The sequence below is a fragment of the Heptranchias perlo genome, chromosome 28, assembly GCF_035084215.1.
Source record: "Heptranchias perlo isolate sHepPer1 chromosome 28, sHepPer1.hap1, whole genome shotgun sequence".
In the NCBI taxonomy this organism is placed as follows: domain Eukaryota; kingdom Metazoa; phylum Chordata; class Chondrichthyes; order Hexanchiformes; family Hexanchidae; genus Heptranchias; species Heptranchias perlo.
This window is the reverse complement of record NC_090352.1, coordinates 252,148-274,973: the sequence shown is the minus strand read 5'-3', so window position 1 is coordinate 274,973 and position 22,826 is coordinate 252,148. Positions and strand designations below refer to the sequence as shown.

Sequence of the window (22,826 nt, the reverse complement as noted above, 5' to 3'; positions counted from 1 at the left end):
CTGTACACTGTGATATCCCCAATACCCATCTACCTGTACACTGTGATATCCCCAATATCTCATCTACCAGGACACTGTGATATCCCCAATATCTCATCTACCTGTACACTGTGATATCATTCAATACCCCACCCACCTGTACACTGTGATATCTCCAATACCCACCCACCTGTACACTGTGATATCCCCAATATCTCATCTACCTGTACACTGTGATATCATTCAATACCCCACCCACCTGTACACTGTGATATCCCCAATACCCACCCACCTGTACACTGTGATATCCCCAATACCCATCTACCTGTACACTGTGATATCCCCAATACCCATCGACCTGTACACTGTGATATCCCCAATACCCATCTACCTGTACACCGTGATATCCCCAATACCCACCCACCTGTACACTGCGATATCCCCAATACCCATCTACCTGTACACTGTGATATCCCCAATACCCATCTACCTGTACACTGTGATATTCCCAATACCCATCTACCTGTACATCGTGATATCATTCAATTCCCCATCTACCTGTACACTGTGATATCCACAATATCACATCTACCTGTACAATGTGATATCCCCAATATAACATCTACCTGTACACTGTGATATCTCCAATACCCACCCACCTGTACACTGTGATATCCCCAATATCTCATCTACCTGTACACTGTGATATCATTCAATACCCCACCCACCTGTACACTGCGATATCCCCAATACCCATCTACCTGTACACTGTGATATCCCCAATACCCATCTACCTGTACACTGTGATATCCCCAATATCTCATCTACCAGGACACTGTGATATCCCCAATATCTCATCTACCTGTACACTGTGATATCATTCAATACCCCACCCACCTGTACACTGTGATATCCCCAATACCCACCCACCTGTACACCGTGATATCCCCAATACCCATCTACCTGTACACTGTGATATCCCCAATACCCACCCACCTGTACACTGCGATATCCCCAATACCCATCTACCTGTACACTGTGATATCCCCAATATCTCATCTACCTGTACACTGTGATATCATTCAATACCCCACCCACCTGTACACTGTGATATCCCCAATACCCACCCACCTGTACACTGTGATATCCCCAATACCCACCCACCTGTACACTGTGATATCCCCAATACCCATCTACCTGTACACCGTGATATCCCCAATACCCATCTACCTGTACACTGTGATATCCCCAATACCCACCCACCTGTACACTGCGATATCCCCAATACCCATCTACCTATACACTGCGATATCCCCAATACCTCATCTACCTGTACACTGTGATATCCCCAATACCCATCTACCTGTACACTGTGATAGCCCCAATACCCATCTACCTGTACACTGTGATATCCCCAATACCCATCTACCTGTACACCGTGATATCCCCAATACCCATCTACCTGTACACTGTGATATTCCCCACAGCCATCAACTTTCCCAGATCCTCATTCCAGAGGTCAATGACCTTTGCAAAAAGAAACGCCTGCTGACATCTAACCTTGTTCCACGGTTACGTAATTCATGTCCCCTGTTGTCTCTAAAGTATCTAACTCAAACAGTTCACTGATCCACCTGGACACAGTCCAGTCCCTTCATTAGTTTAAAAAACTCAATCAAATTTCCCCAAAGTCTCTGTTTTTCTGGAGTAAACAGACTCTGCTCTTTAAGCATGTCGTGGTAAACAAGGGCTTTTAAACTCGGTCTGCCTGGAATGCTGCTAGCCTTTCACTGAGTTTGGTGTCTGAGGGGAGGCCAGATGCAGGCAGGGGTCTCATCAATTAATGCGAACTGCGGACCTGACTGCATTTTACCCAGGGCTGAGCAGCGAGGCTTTCCCGCCAGGTGAAGGAGGGTGGGCAGCTGCCGGGAAGGATGACAAGGCCTCCAAGGTAAGTGAAAAACTGTCCCCTGTAGGGTCCTGAGGGAGGGGGCTCCTCCAGGCTCCACAGGGAACATTGTGGCCTCTCCTGCCCCAGACCCTTCCCTCCTGTGAGACCCGCCTAAAACCCCCTGCCTATCACCTCCCTCTGGTGCTGGCCGGTGACCTCGAGCCACCTCAACATCCTCTCCTGCCGCTGGTCAGCTGACGGATTTCTCCCATTTCAGGTGGGCAACTGACCGGCAGCTTGCAGATGAGGCCCAGGAGTTAAAATAGCCCATGGCGTTTTGACTTGCCCCGTTCCCTCCGCCCACACGAAACCTGCTGGGGGTTAAAATGGACCACCATGTATCAGTCGAGTGGCCTCCCTCTGAACCTGTTCCAGGGTCTCTACATCACCCCATGTGAGGGGACCAAAATTGGACGCAGTATTCTAGATGAGGTCTAACCAAAGTCTTATACAAGGGCAGTATGGTGTCCTTTGTATTATATTGGATTGCCCGATCTCTACACCCCCCTGCTCTATTTGCTTTCCCTATAGCCTCACCCACCAGGCCATGAACCTTCAGAGACTCGTGTTCTATTAATACAGAGATCCCTTTCCCGCTCAACAGTAAGTATGGAGCCTTGCACGGTGTATACACAAGTCTGTCATGGACCCTACTCACATGCATTTATTGATATTAAATGACATCTGTCAGACTCAGGCCCATCCCCCACACACACTCAAATCTTTGTGTCTAAAAACTTACAGAGAATTCCCCAACGCCTTCATCCAGATCATTACTACAGGTTGTGAAGAGTAACAAACCTAACACCGACTCCTGCAGGACTCCACTCATAATCGGGCCCCATGCAGAAACACCACCATTACATTCTGTCTATGAGAATGCAACTAATCCTTTATCCAATCCGGGATCTGCCCTCCAATCTTACAGCCTCTTGGGTGGAACCTTGTCAAAAACTTCTTCAAAATCCAAGTACACAATGACAGAGCTACACCATCCACCAACCATCTCCGTGAGACATGACCTTCTTTTCCAGAAGCCATGTGTGGAGACCCTACCCCATGCAGCACGAGTTAGATTCAGAGTAAAGCTCCCTCTACACTGTCCCACCAAACACTCCCAGGGCAGGAACAGCACGGGTTAGATTCAGAGTAAAGCTCCCCCTACTCTGTCCCACCAAACACTCCCAGGGACAGGTACAGAATGGGTTAGATTCAGAGTAAAGCTCCCCCTACTCTGTCCCACCAAACACTCCCAGGGACAGGTACAGAATGGGTTAGATTCAGAGTAAAGCTCCCTCTACACTGTCCCATCAAACACTCCCAGGGCAGGTACAGAACGGGTTAGATTCAGAGTAAAGCTCCCTCTACACTGCAGTGGCTAAAAGATTTGTTTGGAAAATCCTACTTGATCGCGGCATTGATCTTCTCGATATCTTCCCGAATTCTTTGCACCTCTTCCTGTGTCTGTGCCCGTTCCTGCTGTAGTTTGACAATGTACTCTGCTGTCTTCCGCAGAGTGGTGGCCTTGCTCACCTGCAGGAACCACACAAGAGAAAGAGTGTGCCTGAGAGAAATAAAACCAACTGTTCATTTGGATTTCAAAAGCAGAAGGATGATGCCAGGGATGAGGGACTATAGTTGTGAAAAGGGAGGTGAGATACTGGGACCATTTCCACTGCAGTAGAGAAGACTAGGTTGAGATTTAACAGTTGGTTGACAATGAAATTTGAAGAGCTCCCTCCCTCCCCCCACAGACAGATCCCGCTCTCGGTTAAAATCGCCCCCTCAGTGTCAGTCAGATTTTAAACAGGAGGTGCCAGCCTGGCCTAGAGCTGGAGGTTGATACAGGTCAGTTTTAACTAGAAAGGAAGGGAATGTCAAAAACAAGTGAATCAGGCATGAAAGGGACAGGGTTTATAAGTTTTCTACTTTTATACTCTTGATGTTAGTAAAAGAAGAATTTGCAACTAGCTTCCTCTCACTGAAGTGTTTTCTCCGGCCGTCTTTGGAAAGAACAGAAACATAGAAAATAGGAGCAAGAGTAGGCCATTCAGCCCTTCGGGCCTGCTCCAACATTCAAAATGATCGTCTAACTCAGTACCCTGTTCCCGCTTTTTCCCCATATCCCTTGCTCCCTTTAGCTTTAAGAAATATATCTATCTCCTTCTTGAATACATCTAATGACTTGGCCTCCACTGCCTTCTGTGGTAGAGAATTCCACAGGTTCACCACCCTCTGAGTGAAGAAATTTCTCCTCATCTCGGTTCTAAATGGCATACCCCGTATCCTGAGACTGTGACCCCTCTTTGGTTATAATTTCCCCCATTTCTGACTGTAAGGGACCTACATTTGTCTTCACTAATCTTTTTCTCTTGACATATTTATAGAAGCTTTTACAGTCAGTTTTTATGTTCCCTGCTAGATTACTCTCATACTCTATTTTCCCCTCTTGATCAATCTCTTTGTCCTCCTTTGCTGAATTCTGAACTGCTCCCAATTCTCAGGTTTGCCGCTTTTTCTGGCAATTTTATATGTCTCCTCTTTGGATCTAATACTATCCCTAATTTCTTTTGTAAGCCACGGTTGAGCCACTTTTCCTGTTTTATTTTTGTGCCAGACAGGAATGAATAATTGTTGTAATTCCTGCACACGTTCTTTAAATATTAGCCATTGCCTATCCACCGTCATCCCTTTTAGTAAAGTTCCCCAATCTATCATAGCACCTCATACTTTCGTAATTTCCTTCATTTAGATTCAGGACCCTAGTTTCGGATTCGACTACTTCACTCTCCATCTTAATGAGGAATTCTATCATGTTATGGTCGCTCTTCCCTAAGGGACCCCACACAACAAGATTGTTAATTAATCCTTTCTCATTGCACAATACCCAGTCTAGGATTGCCTGTTCTCAAGTTGGTTCCTCAACGTATTGGTCTAGAAAACCATCACGTCCACACTCCAGGAATTCCTCCCCCACTGTATTATTGCTAATTTGGTTTGACCAATCTATATGTAAATTAAAGTCACCCATGATTATAGTTGTACCCTTCTTGCATGCGTCTCTAATTTCCTGTTTAATGCCCTCCCCTAAATCTCCACTACTGTTTGGGGGTCTATAGACAACCCACACCAACATTTTCTGCCCCTTGGTGTTTCTTAGCTCCACCCATACAGACTCCACATTGTGATTTTCTGAGCCAATATCCTTCCTCACTGTTGCATTGATTTCCTCCTTTACTAACAATGCTACCCCACCTCCTTTCCCCTTTTCCCTGTCCTTCCTAAATATTGAATACCCCTGGATATTCAGTTCCTATCCTTGGTCACCCTGCAGCCATGTCTCCGTAATCGCAAGTATATCATAACTGTTAATATCTATCTGCGCTGTTAATTCATCTACCTTATTGCGAATGCTCCGCGCATTAAGACACAATGCCTTTAGACTTGTCTTTTTAAGATTGCTAGTCATCTTAGTTTTATTTTGCACTATGGCCCGATTTGTTTCTTGTCCTTGTTTTCTCTGCCTTCCACGATTGCTTCTTCCCTTTCTGTCTTTTGTTTCTATCCTTGTTTCCCCCTCCTCTGTCTCCCTGCTCAGGATCCCATCCCCCTGCCATTCTAGTTTAAACCTTCCCCAACAGCACCAGCAAACACCCCCGCGAGGACATCGGTCCCGGTCCTGCTCGGGTGTAACCCGTCCCGCTTGTACAGGTCCCACCTTCCCCAGAACCAGTCCCAATGTCCCAGGAATCTAAATCCCTCCCTCCTACACCATCCCTGCAGCCACGCATTCATCTGGTCTATTCTCCTGTTCCTATACTCACTAGCACGTGGCACCGGTAGTAATCCTGAGATCACTACCTTTGAAGTCCTGCTTTTTAATTTATCTCCTAACTCCTTAAATTCACCTTGCAGGGCCTCATCCCTTTTTTTACCGATGTCATTGGTACCGATACGGACCACGACTACTGGCTGTTCACCCTCCCCCTCCAGAATGCCATGCAGCCGCTCCGTGACATCCTTGACCCTAGCACCAGGGAGGCAACATACCATCCTGGAGTCACGTTTGTGTGAAGAACAGGTGGGTGCCTGTGTGAAAGACACGATATTGAGTTCAGATCACAAGGCAGTCCCATTGTTACGCTCCTGGGTTATGGTGTTGCATAATTAATGACTGAGCAGTATGGGCACTCTCCTGAACATAAGATGTTGAAACCACTTATGGTTGTGGCCAGCACCCCTGTACCCCAGATAATATCTTACAGCAGATCCGAAACTTGTGACGAAGGCTATAGAATACAATAACAAAGAGGTAACCCAGTTCATCGGTTGGGGTGCAGTTACTATATTGTGTCCAGTTTTGGTGCCTTAGTGTAGGAAAGATGTTAAGGCCAAGGAGGGGGTGCAGAAGAGATTCACTAAGATGTCCTCAAGGACTAGAAGCTTTAGTTATGATGAGGGACTAGAAAAACTATCCCCTTTTCATTTGAACAAAGAAGGTTAAGAGGAGATCTGATAGTGGAATTCAACATTATGAGGAATTTTAATAACTATTTGGGAAAGGTTATTCGTATTGGCCAGTGATTCAAAATGGAAGATATAAATTTAAGATCATCACAGAAATAATGAAAGGAGTTTGAATGTTTTCATGTAGAGGGTTATTAGGACATGGACTGTCCTCCAGATATAGCGGGTATGGGGAAAGGGAATGGTTCTATAAGCGATGAACTGAATGTCCAGCTGTTTTCTGTCCTTTATAATCTCTCTGCCCAGCCGCTTGCTGTCTTTGATATCTTTCTGCCCGATTATTTTCTGTCCTTTATATCTCTCGGCCCAGCTGTCTTCTGCCCTTTATATCTTTGTCCAGCTGTTTCTGTCCTTTCTGTCTCCCTGTCCAGCTGTTTTCTGCCCATTATATTGATCTTCCTAACTGTTTTCTGGCCTTTATATCTCTCTGTCCAGCTGTTTTCTCTACTTTACATCTCTCTGTCAGCTGTTGGCTGTCCTTTATATTTCTGTCCAGCTGCTTTCTGTCTTTGATATCTCTGTCCGGCTTTTTTCTGTCCTTTATAGTCCTGTCCAGTTGTTTTCTGTTCTTTATATCTCCCTTCCACCTGTTTGCCGTCCTTTATATCCCTGTCCAGCTGTTTTCTGTTCTTTATTTCCTGTCCAGCTGTTTTCTGTCTTTTGTTTCTCTCTGTCCAGCTGTTTTCTGTCTTTTATATCTCCCTGCCCAGCTGTTTTCTGTTCTTTATATCCCATCCAGGTGTGTTCTGTTCTTTATATCTCCCCGTCCACGTTTGCTGTCCTTTATAGCCCTCTGTCCAGCTGTCCTTTATATCTCTGTCCAGCTGTTTTCTGTCCTCTCTCCAGTACCTGTGTGTCAGTCGCTCCAGGTCCAATCACTAACCCCTGCCCCTCTCTCTCCTGCCCCTCTCTCTCCTGCCCCTCTCCCTCCTGCCCCTCTCCCTCCTGCCCCTCTCCCTCCTGCCCCTCCGCCTCCTGTCCCTCTCTCTCCTGCCCCTCCCCCTCCCCCTCTCTCCTGCCCCTCCCCCTCCTGCCCCTCCCCCTCCTGCCCCTCCCTCTCCTGCCCCTCGCCCTCCTGCCCCTCCCCCTCCTGCCCCTCTCTCTCCTGCTCCACTTGCTGTCCCTCTAGGCTCATTTGCATAGTGAGCACATCACAATTCTGCCATGACTGTTCTATCATGAAGGGACATTAATTATCAAACCAGATCTAAATAGGTGATAGATTGGGGAATGTTGATGTACAAAGTGTACACCAGTCACTGAAAGCAAATATGCAGATACAGCAAACAGTGAGGAAGGCAAATGGTATGTTGGCCTTCATTGCAAGAGGATTTGAGCATAGGAGCAAGGATGTCTTACTGCAGTTATACAGGGCCTTGGTGAGACCACACCTGGAGTATTGTGTACAGTTTTGGTCTCCTTACCTAAGAAAGGATATACTTGCCATAGAGGGAGTGCAGCGAAGGTTCACCAGACTGATTCCTGGGATGGCAGGACTGTCATATGAGGAGAGATTGGGTCGACTCGGCCTGTATTCACTCGAGTTTAGAAGAATGAGAGGTGATCTCATTGAAACATATAAAATTCTGACAGGGCTCGACAGACTGGATGCAGGGAGGATGTTTCCCCTGGCTGGGGGGGTCCAGAACGAGGGGTCACAGTCTCAGGATATGGGGTAGGACATTTAGGACTGAGATGAGGAGAAATTTCTTCACTCAGAGGGTGGTGAACCTGTGGAATTCTCTACCACAGAAGGCTGTGGAGGCCAAGTCACTGAATATATTTAAGAAGGAGCGAGATAGATTTCTAGACACAAAAGGCATCGAGGGGTATGGGGAGAGAGTGGGAATATGGTATTGAGATAGAGGATCAGCCATGATCATATTGAATGGCGGAGCAGGCTCGAAGGGCCGAATGGCCTACTCCTGCTCCTAATTTCTATGTTTCTATGTTTGTAAATGAGTGAGAGGAACAAGTGCTTTAGTCACCTGGTATACGAGAGATGACTGTTAAACATCACACATCACATTGTATCATCTCTATCTTCAATCTAAAGTATCAGTACTAATGAAGAAAGCAGAGTAAAGGGGCAGAGTGGTCTCACCTTCACCCCCGGCTGGGAGTCGAGGGACGTTACCAGGCGGTGCAAGGTGTCAAAACCCAGCTTGATGTTGAAACGCCTTTTCTGTTCGGCAGAGATGTGAGTGATCCAGTTACTCTCCAACTACCAGAGACAAGAGAAAAGGGCACCAAGGGTGTTCAACAAGTCTGGACAATCCCTCACCCCGGGTCTGAGTTAGTACCTGGAGACACTGCACTGTGGTCTGTATCAGAGAGCAGTCTCGTTCACTAGCTCCTTATTATCTTTACGCATTGTCTGGACAGAGAGCAAAGAGGAATATCAGTAATATACATTGCCAGATTTTCCTTCATTTAAATTAATGGTCACAATATTGGGCGGATCTGTAACTGGCCTACAATCTCCCCATCAGCCGAGCTCTCTTCAGGAGGACAGAGACAGACTGGTGGAATGGGCAGACACACGGCAGATGGAATTTAATGCAGAGAAGTGTGAAGTGATGCATTTTGGTAGGAAGAATGAGGAGAGGCAATATAAACTAATTTTAAAGGGGGTGAAGGAACTGAGAGACCTGGGGGTGCACAAACACAAATCTTTGAGAAGGCTGTTAAAAAAGCATATGGGTTCTGGGCTTTATAAACAGAGGCATAGAGTACAAAAGCAAGGACGTTATGTTAAACCTTTATAAAACACTGGTTAGACCTCAGCTGGAGTATTGTGTTCAATTCTGGGCACCACACTTTAGGAAGGATGTCAAGGCCTTAGAGAGGGTGCAGGGGAGATTTACCAGAATGGTACCAGGGATAAGGGACTTCAGTTATGTGGAGAGACTGGAGAAGCTGGGATTGTTCTCCTTAGAGCAGAGAAGGTTAAGAGGAGATTTAATAGAGGTGTTCAAAATCATGAAGGGTCTTGATAGAGTAAATAAGGAGAAACTGTTTCCAGTGGCAGAAGGGTCAGTAACCAGAGGACACAGATTTAAGGTGATCGGCAAAAGAACCAGAGGCGACATGAGGAAACATTTTTTTACGCAGCGAGTTGTTCTGATCTGGAATTCACTGCCTGAAAGAGCGGTGGAAGCAGATTCAATATTCAAATGGGAATTGGGTAACTACTTCAAGGGAAAGTTTTTTACAGTGCTATGGGGAAAGAGCAGGGGAATGGGACTAATCAGATAGCTCTTTCAAAGAGCCAGCACAGACACGATGGGCTGAATGGACTCTTCCTGTGCTGTACCGACGATGATACACGTGATGATTAACCTCCAAGTGGTAAAGATGAAAATCGACCCCTACAATCAACTCATTCTGCAATGTATTACCCACTGACCTGTGGAGTGAGGGCCCACACCTCGTAATTCAACAGGTTCACCTCAATCACTGCACCACGTCCGTCACCACAGATCCCCGACTGTGTTTACAATGAAGTCAATATTTTATGAATAAATATTCTTTCTCTCTCTCCTTATTTGGCTTTTCCTGGCACCAGCTTTGAGAGACACCAGACGGTGAGCTGTGAGAGACACCAGATGGTGAGCTGTGAGAGACACCAGACGGTGAGCTGTGAGAGACACCAGATGGTGAGCTGTGAGAGACACCAGACGGTGAGCTGTGAGAGACACCAGACGGTGAGCTGTGAGAGACACCAGACGGTGAGCTTTGAGAGGCACCAGACGGTGAGCTGTGAGAGACACCAGACGGTGAGCTGTGAGAGACACCAGACAGTGAGCTGTGAGAGGCACCAGACAGTGAGCTGCTCACTCCAACATCTGCTCACTGTCCAAAAGCTGCTCAATCCAACATCTGCTCACTGGCAAAAAGCTGCTCAATCCAACATCTGCTCACTGTGCAACAGCTGCTCACTCCAACCTCAGCTCATTCCAACCTCAGCTCACTCCAATACCTGCTCACTCCAATATCTGCTCACTCCAACATCTGCATACTCCAACAACAGTTCACTACAAAATCCACTCACTCCAACATTTGCTCAGTCCAACATCTGCACCTTTGATCATCTGCTCACTCCAACAATTACTCACTTCAACAGTTGCTCATTCCAACAACTGCTCACTCCAACAGCTGCTCATTCCAACAACTGTTCCCACTCCTACAGCTCCTCACACCAACACCTGCTCACTCCTACCGATCCTCAATCCAACAGCTGATCACTCCATCATCGGCTCACTCCAACAGCTGCTCATTTCAACATCTACTCACTCTTAAGCAGCAGCTCATCCAACATCTGCTCGCTCTAACATCGATTAACTCCAACTTTGGCTCACTGCAACATCTGCTCAATCTCCCACAGCTTCTCACTCCATTATCTGCACACCAACAGCAGCTAACTCCAACACCTACTTAGTCCAACAGCTGCTCATTCCAACATCTGCTCCCAGCACAACAGCTGCAAATTCCAACACCACTGTGCTATAGCTGCTCACTCCAACATCTGTGTACTCAACAACCAAATTCTACAACATCTGCGTACTCAAACCTCAGCTCACTTCAACATCTGCTCACTCTAACATCTACTCACGGTCCTACAGCTGCTCATTCCAACATCTGCTCACTCCGACACCTGCTCACTCAAACAACTGCTCCCTCTCCTACAGCTCCTCACTCCAAAAGGTGCTCTCTCCTATACCTGTTCACTCCAACATCTGCTCACTGTCCTACAGCTGCTCGCTCTAACATCTGCTCAGTCCAACATCTGCGCACTCCATCACCTGCTCACTCCACCACCTGCTCAGTCCAACATCTGCTCACACTCCAACAGCTGGTCACTCCAACAGCTGCTCCCTCCATCATCTGCTCACTCCAACATTTGTTCACTCTCAAAAATCTGCTCACTCCAAAATTCACTATCTCTCCTACAGCTCCTCACTCCAACATCTGCTCACTCCAACATCTGCTCATTTCAACACCTGCTCACTCCAACATCTGCTCACTGTCCTACAGCTGCTCACTCTAAGATCCGCTCACTCCAACATCTGGTCACTCCAACATCGGCTCACTACAACATCGACTCAATCTCCTACAGCTCCTCATTCCATCATCTGCACACCAACAGCTGCTAACTCCAACACTCTAACAGCTGCTCAAAACATCATCTGCTTACTCCAGTATCTGCTCACTCTGAAACTGCTGCTCACTCTAACAGCTGCTTGCTCCAACATCTGTTCACTCCAACAACTCCTCCCTCTCCTACAGCTCCTCACCAACAGCTGCTCACTCCTACAGCTCCTCCCTCTCCTACAGCTGCTCACTCCAATATCTGCTCACTCCAACAGTTTCTTACTCAAACATCTGGTCACCTGAACAGTCTCGACTCCATCATCTACTCACTGTCCTACAGCTGCTACCCGTAACATCTGCTCCCCTCAAAATCTGCTCATTCTTCAACAGCTGCTCACTCCATCACTCGCTCACTCAAACATCTGCTCACTCCAACAACTGCTCCCTCTCCTACAGCACCCCACTCCAACAGCTGCTCATTCCTACATCTGCTCAATCCAACAGCTGCTTACTCCAACATCTGTTCACTCCAAGAACTTCTCCCTCTCACACAGCTCCTCACCAACAGCTGCTCACTTCCACAGCTCCCCGCTCCAACAGCTGCTCACTCCAACAGCTGCTCACTCTAATACCTGCTCACTCCAACAGTTTCTCACTCCAACATCTGCTCACCCGAACCCGTCTCTCACTCCAACTTCCGCTCACTGTTCTACAGCGACTCCCCTCAACATCTCCAACATGGATTGAAAATTGGTTGACAGACAGGAAACAGAGAGTAGGAATAAATGGGTCTTTTTCGGGGTGGCAGGCAGTGACTAGTGGGGTACCGCAGGGCTTGGGCCCCAGCTATTCACAATATATATCAATTATTTGGATGAGGGAACCCAATGTAATATTTCCAAGTTTGCTGACGACACAAAACTAGGTGGGAATGTGAGCTGTGAGGAAAATGCAAAGAGGCTTCAACGTGATTTAGACAAGTTGAGTGAGTGGGCAAATACATGGCAGATGCAGTATAATGTGGATAAATGTGAAGTTATCCACTTTGGAAGGGAAAACTGAAAGGCAGAGTATTATTTAAATAGTGATAAATTGGGGAATGTTGATGTACAAAGGAACCTGAGTGTCTTTGTACACCAGTCACTGAAAGCAAACATGCAGGTGCAGCAAGCAGTTCGGAAGGCAAATGATATGTTGGCCTTCATTGCAAGAGGATTTGAGTATAGGAGCAAGAATGTCTTACTGCAGTTATACAGGGCCTTGGTGAGACCTGGAGTATTGTGTGCAGCTCTGGTCTCCTTACCTAAGAAAGGATATACTTGCCATAGAGGGAGTGCAGCAAAGGTTCACCAGACTGATCCCTGGGATGGCAGGACTGTCATATGAGGAGAGATTAAGACGACTAAACCTGTATTCACTCGAGTTTAGAAGAATGAGAGGGGGTCTCATTGAAACATATAATATTCTGACAGGGCTAGACAGACTGGATGCAGGGAGGATGTTTTCCCTGGCTGGGGGGTCCAGAACGAGGGGTCAGTCTCAGGATATGGGGTAGGACATTTAGGACTGAGATGAGGAGAAATTTCTTCACTCAGAGGGTGGTGAACCTGTGGAATTCTCAACCACAGAAGGCTGTGGAGGCCAAGTCACTGAATATATTTACGAAGGAGCTAGATAGATTTCGAGACACAAAAGGCATCAAGGGGTATGGGGAGAGATATGGGGAATATAGTATTGAGATGGAGGATCAGCCATTATCAAATTGAATGGGCCTGAAGGGCCGAATGACCAACTCCTGCTCCTATTTTCTATGTTTCTATGTTTCTATGCTCCTCTTAACATCTGCTCATTCTCCAACAGCTGCTCACTCCATCACTGCTCACTGAAACATCTGCTCACTCCAAAAACTGCTCCCTCTGGGGGCGAGGGATCAAGTAAGGGAAGATGTGATAAATTAAAGAAAAAAGACAAGGCAAGAGAGCAAGGTAGCAATAAGGGAAATGATAATCAGAGAGTGGTAGGAAGGGACAGAGCATGCAAACTTAAGAGTGCGCCAGCAGATAAGGCTGGAGTTTGCAAAAATAGTAAAAAGACAGCACTGAAGGCTTTGTATCTGAATCCGTGTCGCATTCGTAACAAAATGGATGAATTGACAGCTCAACTAGAAATAAATATGTACGATCTGATCGCCATTACAGAGACATGGCTGCATGATGACAAAGGCTGGAACCTGAATATTCAAGGGTACTTGACATTTCGGAAGGACAGGAAGCTGGGAAAAGGTGGAGGGGTAGCTCTATTAATTAAGGATGACATGAGTATAATAGAGAGAAATGACCTCAGTTCTAAAGACCAAGATGTAGAGTCAGTTTGGGTAGAGATAAGAAATAGTAAAGGCAAGAAGTCACTTGTGGGAGTAGTTTATAGGCCCCCTAACAGTAACCACACTGTAGGACGGAGTATACAGGAAGAAATAATGGGGGCTTGTGAGAAAGGAACAGCGATAATCGTGGGTGATTTTAATCTACATATAGATTGGAAGAATCTGATTGGCAAAGGTAGTCTGGAAGATGATTTCATAGAATGCTTTCAGGACAGTTTCTTAGAGCAGCACGTTCTAGAGCCAACCAGAGAGCAGGCTATTCTAGATCTGGTAATGTGTAATGAGACAGGATTAATTAATGACCTCATTGTAAAGGAGCCTCTAGGTAGCAGTGATCACAATATGATTGAATTTCACATTCAGTTTGAGGGAGAGAAGAGTAAGTCTGAGACTAGTGTTTTAAACTTAAATAAGGGCAATTATGAGGGCATGAAGACAGAGCTGGCTAAAGTGAACTGGGAACTTAGGTTAAGGGATAGGTCAGTAGAGATGCAGTGACAGACATTTAATGAGATATTTCATAACACTCAGCAAAGATACATTCCAGTGAGAAAGAAAGACTCTAGGGGAAGGATGTACCATCCGTGGCTAACTAAGGAAGTTAAAGATAGTATCAAATTGAAAGAAAAAGCATACAATTCCACGAAGATTAGTGGCAGGTCAGAAGATTGGACAGAATATAAAAAACAGCAAAGAATGACTAAAAGAATAAGAAGGAGGGAGAAATTAGAGTACGAGAGAAAGCTAGCTAGAAATATAAAAACAGATAGTAAGAGTTTCTACAGGTATTTAAAAAGGAAAAGAGTAAGTAAAGTGAGCGTTGGTCCTCTAGAGAGTGAGTCTGGGGAATTAATAATGGAGAATAAGGAAATGGCGGATGAATTGAACAGATATTTTGTGTCTGTCTTCACTGTAGAGGATACAAATAACATGCCAAAAATAATTGTGAATCAAGAGGTGAAAGGGAGGGAGGAACTTAAAACATTTACAATCACCAGGGAAAGGGTTCTGAAAAAATATTAGAACTAAATTCTGACAAGTTCCCAGGTCCTGACGGACTTCATCCTAGGGTTTTAAAAGAAGTGGCTGCAGTGATAGTAGATGCATTGGTATTAATTTTCCAAAATTCCCTAGATTCTGGAAGGGTCCCATCAGATTGGAAAATAGCGAATGTAACTCTCTATTCAAGAAAGGAGGGAGACAGAAAGCAGGAAACTACATGCTAGTTAGCTTAACATATGTCATAGGGAAAATGCTAGAATTTGTTATTAAGGAGGTTATAGCAGGGCACTTAGAAAATCTCAATCCAATCAGGCAGAGTCAACACGGCTTTGTGAAAGGGAAATCGTGTTTGACTAATTTATTAGAGTTCTTTGAGGAAGTAACAAGCAACGTGGATAAAGGGGATCCTGTAGATGTGGTGTACTTGGATTTCCAGAAGGCTTTTGACAAGGTGCCACATCAAAGACTACTACACAAAATAAGAGCTCATGGTGTAGGGGGTAACATATTAGCATGGATAAAGGATTGGTTAGCTAACAGGAAACAGAGAGTAGGCATAAATGGGTCATTTTCAGGTTGGCAAGATGTAACGAGTGGAGTGCCACAGGGATCAGTGCTTGGGCCTCAACTATTTACAATCTATATCAATGATTTGGATGAAGGGACCGAATGTATGGTTGCTAAATTTGCTGATGACACAAAGGTAGGTAGGAAAGTAAGTTGTGAAGAGGACATAAGGAGTCTGCAAAGAGATATAGATAGGTTAAGTGAGTGGGCAAAAATCTGACAGATGGAGTATAATGTGGGAAAATGTGAACTTGTCCACTTTGGCAGAAGGAATAGAAAAGCAGTATATTATTTAAATGGAGAGAGATTGCAGAACTCTGAGATACAGAGGGATCTGGGTGTCCTAATACATGAATCACAAAAAGTTAGTGTGCAGGTACAAGCAAGTGATTAGGAAGGCAAATGGAATGTTGTCATTTATTGCAAGGGGAATGGAATATAAAAGTAGAGATGTTTTGCTACAGTTGTACAGGGCATTGGTGAGACCACATCAAGAATACTGTGTGCAGTTTTGGTCTCCTTATTTAAGAAAGAACAAAATTGCTTTGGAGGCGGTTCAGAGAAGGTTCACTCGACTGATTCCTGGGATGAGGGGGTTATTTTATGAGGAAAGGTTGGACAAGTTGGGCCTGTATACACTGGAGTTTAGAAGAATGAGAGGTGATCTTATTGAAACATATAAGATCCTGAGGGGACTTGAAGGGGTAAATGCTGAGAGGATGTTTCTCCTTGTGGGAGAGACTAGAACTGGGGGCCACAGTTTAAAAATAACGGGTCTCCCATTTAAGACGGAGATGAGGAGAATTTTTTTCTCTCAGAGGGTGGTGAGTCTGTGGAACTCCCTTCCCCAGAGAGCGGTGGAGGCAGGGTCATTGAATATTTTTAAGGCTGAGTTAGATAGATTCCTGATTAAAAAGGGAGTCAAAGGTTATAGTAGGTAGACGGGAAAGTAGGGTTGAGGTCACAATCAGATCAGCCATGATCTTATCAAATGGCAGAGCAGGCTTGAGGGGCCGAATGGCCTACTCCTGCTCTTACTTTGAGTGTTTGTAAACTCCAACATCTGCTCACTCCAACAACTGCTCACTCCTACATCTGCTCACTCCAATATCTGCTCACTCCAACATAGGCTCACTCCTACATCTGCTCAATCTCCTACAGCTCCTCACTCCATTATCTGCACACCAACAGCTGCTAACTCCAACACCTGCTTAGTCCAACAGCTGCTCATTCCAACATCTGCTCACTCTAACACCTGCTTAGCCAGATGGCTGCTCAGTCCAACATCTGCTCCCACTGCAACAGCTGCAAACTCCAACATCTGCTTACTCCAACAGCTGCTTGATCCAACAGCTGCTCACTGCACATCTGCACACTCCAACACCTGCACACACTCCAACAGCTGGTCACTTCAACTGCTGGTCACACCAACATCTGCTTACTCATACCTCAGCTCACTCCAACATCTGCTCACTCCAACATCTACTCACTATACTACAGCTGCTCATTCCAACATCTGTTCCCATTGCAACAGCTGCAAACTCCAACATCTGTTCACTCCAACAACTGCTCCCTCTCCTACATCTGCTCCTCCAATAGCTGCTCACTCCAACAGCTGCTCACTCCAACAGCTGCACCCTCCAACCCCTGCTCACTCTCAAACATTTGCTCACTCTCAAACATTTGCTTACTCCTACTTCTGCTCACCCCAACATCTACTCCCTCTCCTACAACACCTCACTCCAACATCTGCCCACTCCAACATCTGCTCACTCTAACATCTGCTCACTGTCCTACAGCTGCTCATTCTAAGATCAGCTCACTCCAACATCGACTCACTCCAACATCGGCTCACTCCAACATCGGCTCACTCCAACATCTGCCCACTCCAACATCTGCTCACTCTAACATCTGCTCACTGTCCTACAGCTGCTCATTCTAAGATCAGCTCACTCCAACATCGACTCACTCCAACATCGGCTCACTCCAACATCGGCTCACTCCAACATCGGCTCACTCCAACATCTGCTCACTCCTACATCTGCTCACTCCTACATCGGCTCACTCCTACATCGGCTCAATCTCCTACAGCTCCTCACTCCATTATCTGCACACCAACAGCTGCTAACTCCAACAACTGCTTAGTCCAACAGCTGCTCATTCCAACATCGGCTCCCACTGCAACAGCTGCAAACTCCAACATCTGCTTACTCCAACACCTACCCACTGTCCTACAGCTGCTCCCCTCAACATCTGCACCCCTCAAAATCTGGTCATTCCCCAACAGCTGCTCACTCCATCACCTGCTCACTCAAACATCTGCTCACTCCAAAAACTGCTCCCTATCCTACAGCTCCTCACTCCAACAGCTCCTCACTCCTACATCTGCTCAATCCAACAGCTGCTCACTCCATTTGCTCACTAAAAGTCTGCTCACTCTCAAACAGCTCCTCACTTCAACAGCTCCCCACTCCAACAACTGCTCACTCCAACATCTGCTCACTGTCCAACAACTGTTCACTCCAATATCTGCTCACTCCAACATCTGCTCACTCCAACAGCTGCTCACTCCAACAGCTGCTCACTCCAACAGCTGCTCACTCTCTCTGCTGCTCACTGTTAAATATCTGCTCAATCCAACATCTGCTCAATCCAACATCTGCTCACTCCATTGCCTGCTCACTCCAACATCTACTGACTCTCCCACAGCTGCTCACTCCAACTGCTCCTCACTAAAACATCTGCTCACTCCAACAGCTGCTCACTCCAACATCTGCTCACACTTAAATATCTGCTCAATCCAAAAGCGCCTCACTCCAACATCTGCTCATTCCAGCATCTGCTCACTTTAACATCTGCTCACTCTCCTACAGCTGCTCACTCTAACATCTGCTCACTACAACATCTGCTCACTACAACATCTGCTCACTACAACATTGGCTCACTCCCACATTTGCTCATTGTGTAACAGCTGATCACTCCAACAACTGTTCACTCCAACATTTGCTCATAGGTTACACAGTGCAACACATGCATAGATTTTTAAAATGCATTCAGTCGGAGAAGTAGCAGTTTCTCTGTGTTAGATCGGCTCTCCAGAACTGTCTCCTCTTACCTTGTTACTGTCAGGCCTTGTCCTGCTTGGAGTGGAACGTAGTGGCTGTGTGGCTGAACGTGGCTCTCCTGAGTTGTTGAGTGACAGCTGAGCTGAACCGTGTCTGCCACCTGTACACAGAAAGCATTACTACCGAGCCCCAACAGCAAAAAATAAAACAGAGCTGCAGTTCTTTATAATCGAGTAGGGCCCATAGTGCAGGACACCACTGAAACTGAACATAGTGGAAGAGAAGGAGGAATTAAATATTTTAAAAGCCTGTAGATTGTAGAAAGAAGGAAATGCTGAGGGAGCTAAAAAGCTCATAGGGTTCAGGTCCAGTGTAAGAATGAGTTAGAGTAGCAGGCATTGAGGGGGCAATTTTAACCTACACCACCCATCGGGAAACTGACGAGATCGGGCGCAATGCTAGTTTCAGACTCCTCCATTGAAATGGGTGGACAGTAATATTGTGCAAGGTGTTTCACCCAATCCTGTGGGTTTCCTGCCCTGAGAATTAGGTTAAAAATTACCCCTGGAGTCTCATGGATGCAGGGAGGGTGCTTTTTGTGAATTTAGGAGGAGCAGCAGAGGAAAGTTCAGAGGAGTCCTGACCACAGTAGCAGTGATATAAAGACAGACAGGTTGTGAAGGAGAGTTTGGAGATGGAGGTGAGAGAGGGAATCATCTGTTAAATGACAATTTTTTTCTTGCATCTAGTCCAGAGCCAGAGAGAAAAAACTCTTTCGATGTGGAAGCAGCATTCAAGTCTTGGGCAGACTTGGGGTTTATAAAGAGTTCGGGGTTGTTGAGGGGAAAAGGCATGGTTGGCATAAAGGGGGAACTGAGCTTCTTAGAGGCAAGGTTAGCAATGGAGGAGATAAGGGAGTTCCACTTTAGGTCAGAGAAGATAGGAGTTAGCCGTCATATAGGACATAGAGAGCTGAAGGAGGAATAAGTGAGGAGCCACTAAAGGCAAGATAGAAGAGTTGCTCGTTGAACTTGCAAGAGACATAAAGACACTCTTGTTAAAGAAGTAAAAGAAATGAGATTTTCAAGTTCCCATTTCCTCTGTTCCCTAATGTTAGTAAACTTTGGCCAGGAGGTGAGGAACCTGAGATTAGTGATTCACTGCAGGAGGAATGGTCGTTGGGACTATTGAACAGAGGAGTTTCTTTGGGCACCGCACCTCAGGCTTTGGAGGAAATACTGTGCAGATTGGTCAGAATGATACCAGAGCTTAAAGGGTTAAAACATGAGGCCAGATTGCATAAATTTGACTTGTATTTCCTTGAGTTTAGAGGATTGAGGTATGATCTAATCAAGGTATTTAAAATGATAAAAGGATTTGATTGGATAGATACAGAGAAACTATTCCCTCTGGTAGAGTTGGACTTTGCATCGGTCTTCACGAGAGAAGCAAATGCTGTCAATGTCACAGTAAAGGATGTCACATCGTTCACCTGAGGAAGGAGGAAGCCTCCGAAAGCTTGTGAATTTAAAATAAAATTGCTGGACTATAACTTGGTGTTGTAAAATTGTTTACAAAGGAGGAGGAAGGTATAAAGGACAGGGAGCAGCTGGACAGAGCGATATAAAGGAGAACTAATGGACGTAGGGGGCATGGCTGAGATACTAAATGAATACTTTGCACCTGTTTTGACTAAAGAAGAGGATGCTGCCAATGTCACAGTAAATGTCACAAAGGGCAGCCACTGTAGCACTAAAGGTAGGAGCGATATTGGATAGGATAAAAATAGATAAAGAGGAGGGACTTAAAAGATTGGCAGTACTCAAAGTGGGAAAGTCACCCGGTCCGGATGGGATGCATCCTCGGTTACTGAGGGAAGTAAGGGTGGAAATTGCGGAGGCTCTGGCCACAATCTTCCAATCCTCCTCAGATATGGGGATGGTGCCAATGGACTGGAGGATTGTAAATGTTACACCCCTGTTCAAAAGAGGGGAGAGAAATAAACCAGATAACTACAGGCCAGTCAGCCTAATGTCGGTGGTGGGGAAACTTTAGAGGCAATAATCCAGGACAAAATGAATTGTCACTAAGAAAAACATGGGTTAATCAATGACAGCCAGCACGGATTTATTGAACACAGATCGTGTCTGACTAATTTGATTGAGTTCTTTGATGAAGTAACGGAGAGGGTTGATGAGGGGAGTGCGGTTGATGTTGTGTATATGGACTTTCAAACGGCATTTTATAAAGTACCACATAATAGACTTGTTAGCAAAATTAAAGCCCATGGGATTAAAGGGACAGTGGCAGCATGGATAGAAAATTGGCTAAGAGACAGAAAGCAGAGAGTAGTGGTGAACGGTTGTTTTTCAGACTGGAGGGAAGTATACAGTGGTGTCCCCCAGGGGTCAGTATTAGGACAACTGCTCTTTTTGATATATATTAATGATCTGGACTTGGATATAGAGGGCATCATTTCAAAGGCTGAAGCGTTTGCAACCATCTTCAACAAGGGCAGCAGGCACATGGGAACAACACCACCTGCATGTTCCCCTCCAAGTCACACACCATCCCGACTTGGAAATATATCGCCGTTCCTTCATCGTCGCTGGGTCAAAATCCTGGAACTCCCTTCCTAACAGCACTGTGGGAGAACCTTCACCACACGGACTGCAGCGGTTCAAGAAGGCGGCTCACCACCACCTTCTCAAGGGCAATTTGGGATGGGCAATAAATGCCAGCCTCACCAGCGATGCCCACATCCCATGAACGAATAAAAAAAAAAGTTTGCAGATGACACAAAACTCAGAAATGTAGTAAACAATGTGGAGGATAGTAACAGACTTCAGGAGGACATAGACAGACTGGTGAAATGGGCAGACACATGGCAGATGAAATTTAACACAGCGGAGTGTGAAGTGATACATGTTGTATGGAAAACTGAGAAGAGGCAATACAAACTAAATGGCACAATTTTAAAGGGGATGCAGGAAAAGAGAGACCTGGGGATATAGGTACACAAATCTTTGATGGTGGCAGGATAAGTTGCTCAGGCTGTTAAAAAAGCAAACTAGATTCCCGGCATAGAAAACCAAAGCAATGAAGTTATGCTAAACCTTTATAAAGCACTGGTTAGACCTCAGCTGGAGTATTGTGTCCAATTCTGGGCACCACACTTTAGGAAGGATGTCATGGCCTTCGAGAGGGTGCAGAGGAGATTTACTAGAGTTGTACCAGGGATGAGGGACTTCAGTTATGTGGAGAGACTGGAGAAACTGGGGTTGTTCTCCTTAGAGCAGAGAAGGTTAAGGGGAGATTTAATAGAGTGTTCAAAATTATGAGGGGTTTTGATAGAGTAGATAGGGAGAAACTGTTTTCACTGGCAGGTGGGTCGGTAACCGGAGGACACAGATTTAAGAAGACTGGCAAAAAATCTAGGAGGAAAATGAGGATTTTTTTTTTACACAGCGAGTTATGACCTGGAATGCACTACCTGTATATTGAGTAGTAGAGATTGTGAGCAATGAGTATATTGAGGAGCGGAGATTGTATATTGAGGAACGGAGTTTGTATATTTAGGAGCGGAGATTGTATATTGAGGAGTGGAGATTGTATATTGAGGAGTGGAGATTGTATATTCAGGAACGGAAATTGTATATTGAGGAGCAGAGATTGTACATTGAGGAACGGAGATTGTATATTGAGGGGCGGAGATTGTATATTGAGGAGCGGAGATTGTATATTGAGGAGCGGAGATTGTATATTGAGGAGCGGAGATTGTATATTGGGGGTGGAGATTGTATATTGAGGAACGGAGATTGTATATTGGGGGCGGAGCTTGTATATTGGGGGGGGCGGAGATTGTATATTGAGGAGTGGAGATTGTATATTCAGGAACGGAAATTGTATATTGAGGAGCAGAGATTGTACATTGAGGAACGGAGATTGTATATTGAGGAGCGGAGATTGTATATTGAGGAGCGGAGATTGTATATTGAGGAGCGGAGATTGTATATTGAGGGGCGGAGCTTGTATATTGGGGGGGCGGAGATTGTATATTGGGGCGAAGCTTGTATATTGGAGGGGCGGAGATTGTATATTGAGGAGAGGAGATTGTATATTGGGGGGCGGAGATTGTATATTGAGGAACGGAGATTGTATATTGAGGAACGGAGATTGTATATTGGGGGGCGGAGATTGTATATTGAGGAGCGGAGATTGTATACTGAGGAGCGGAGATTGTATATTGGGGGCGGAG

General features: G+C 45.7%; 1 protein-coding gene across 2 annotated transcripts in view; it reads right to left on the bottom strand.

Moving 5' to 3' along the window:
* LOC137344767 (carbohydrate-responsive element-binding protein-like) overlaps window positions 1-22,826 on the bottom strand; it is a 400,141-nt gene that overhangs the window by 141,346 nt on the left and 235,969 nt on the right. For both annotated transcript variants that reach the window (XM_068007895.1, XM_068007893.1), the window contains 3 exons: window positions 18,619-18,728; window positions 8,562-8,681; window positions 3,336-3,463 (listed from right to left, as the gene is read on the bottom strand). In XM_068007895.1, coding sequence (XP_067863996.1) covers window positions 3,336-3,463; window positions 8,562-8,681; window positions 18,619-18,728 — 358 coding nt within the window. The remainder of the gene's footprint in view (window positions 1-3,335; window positions 3,464-8,561; window positions 8,682-18,618; window positions 18,729-22,826) is intronic.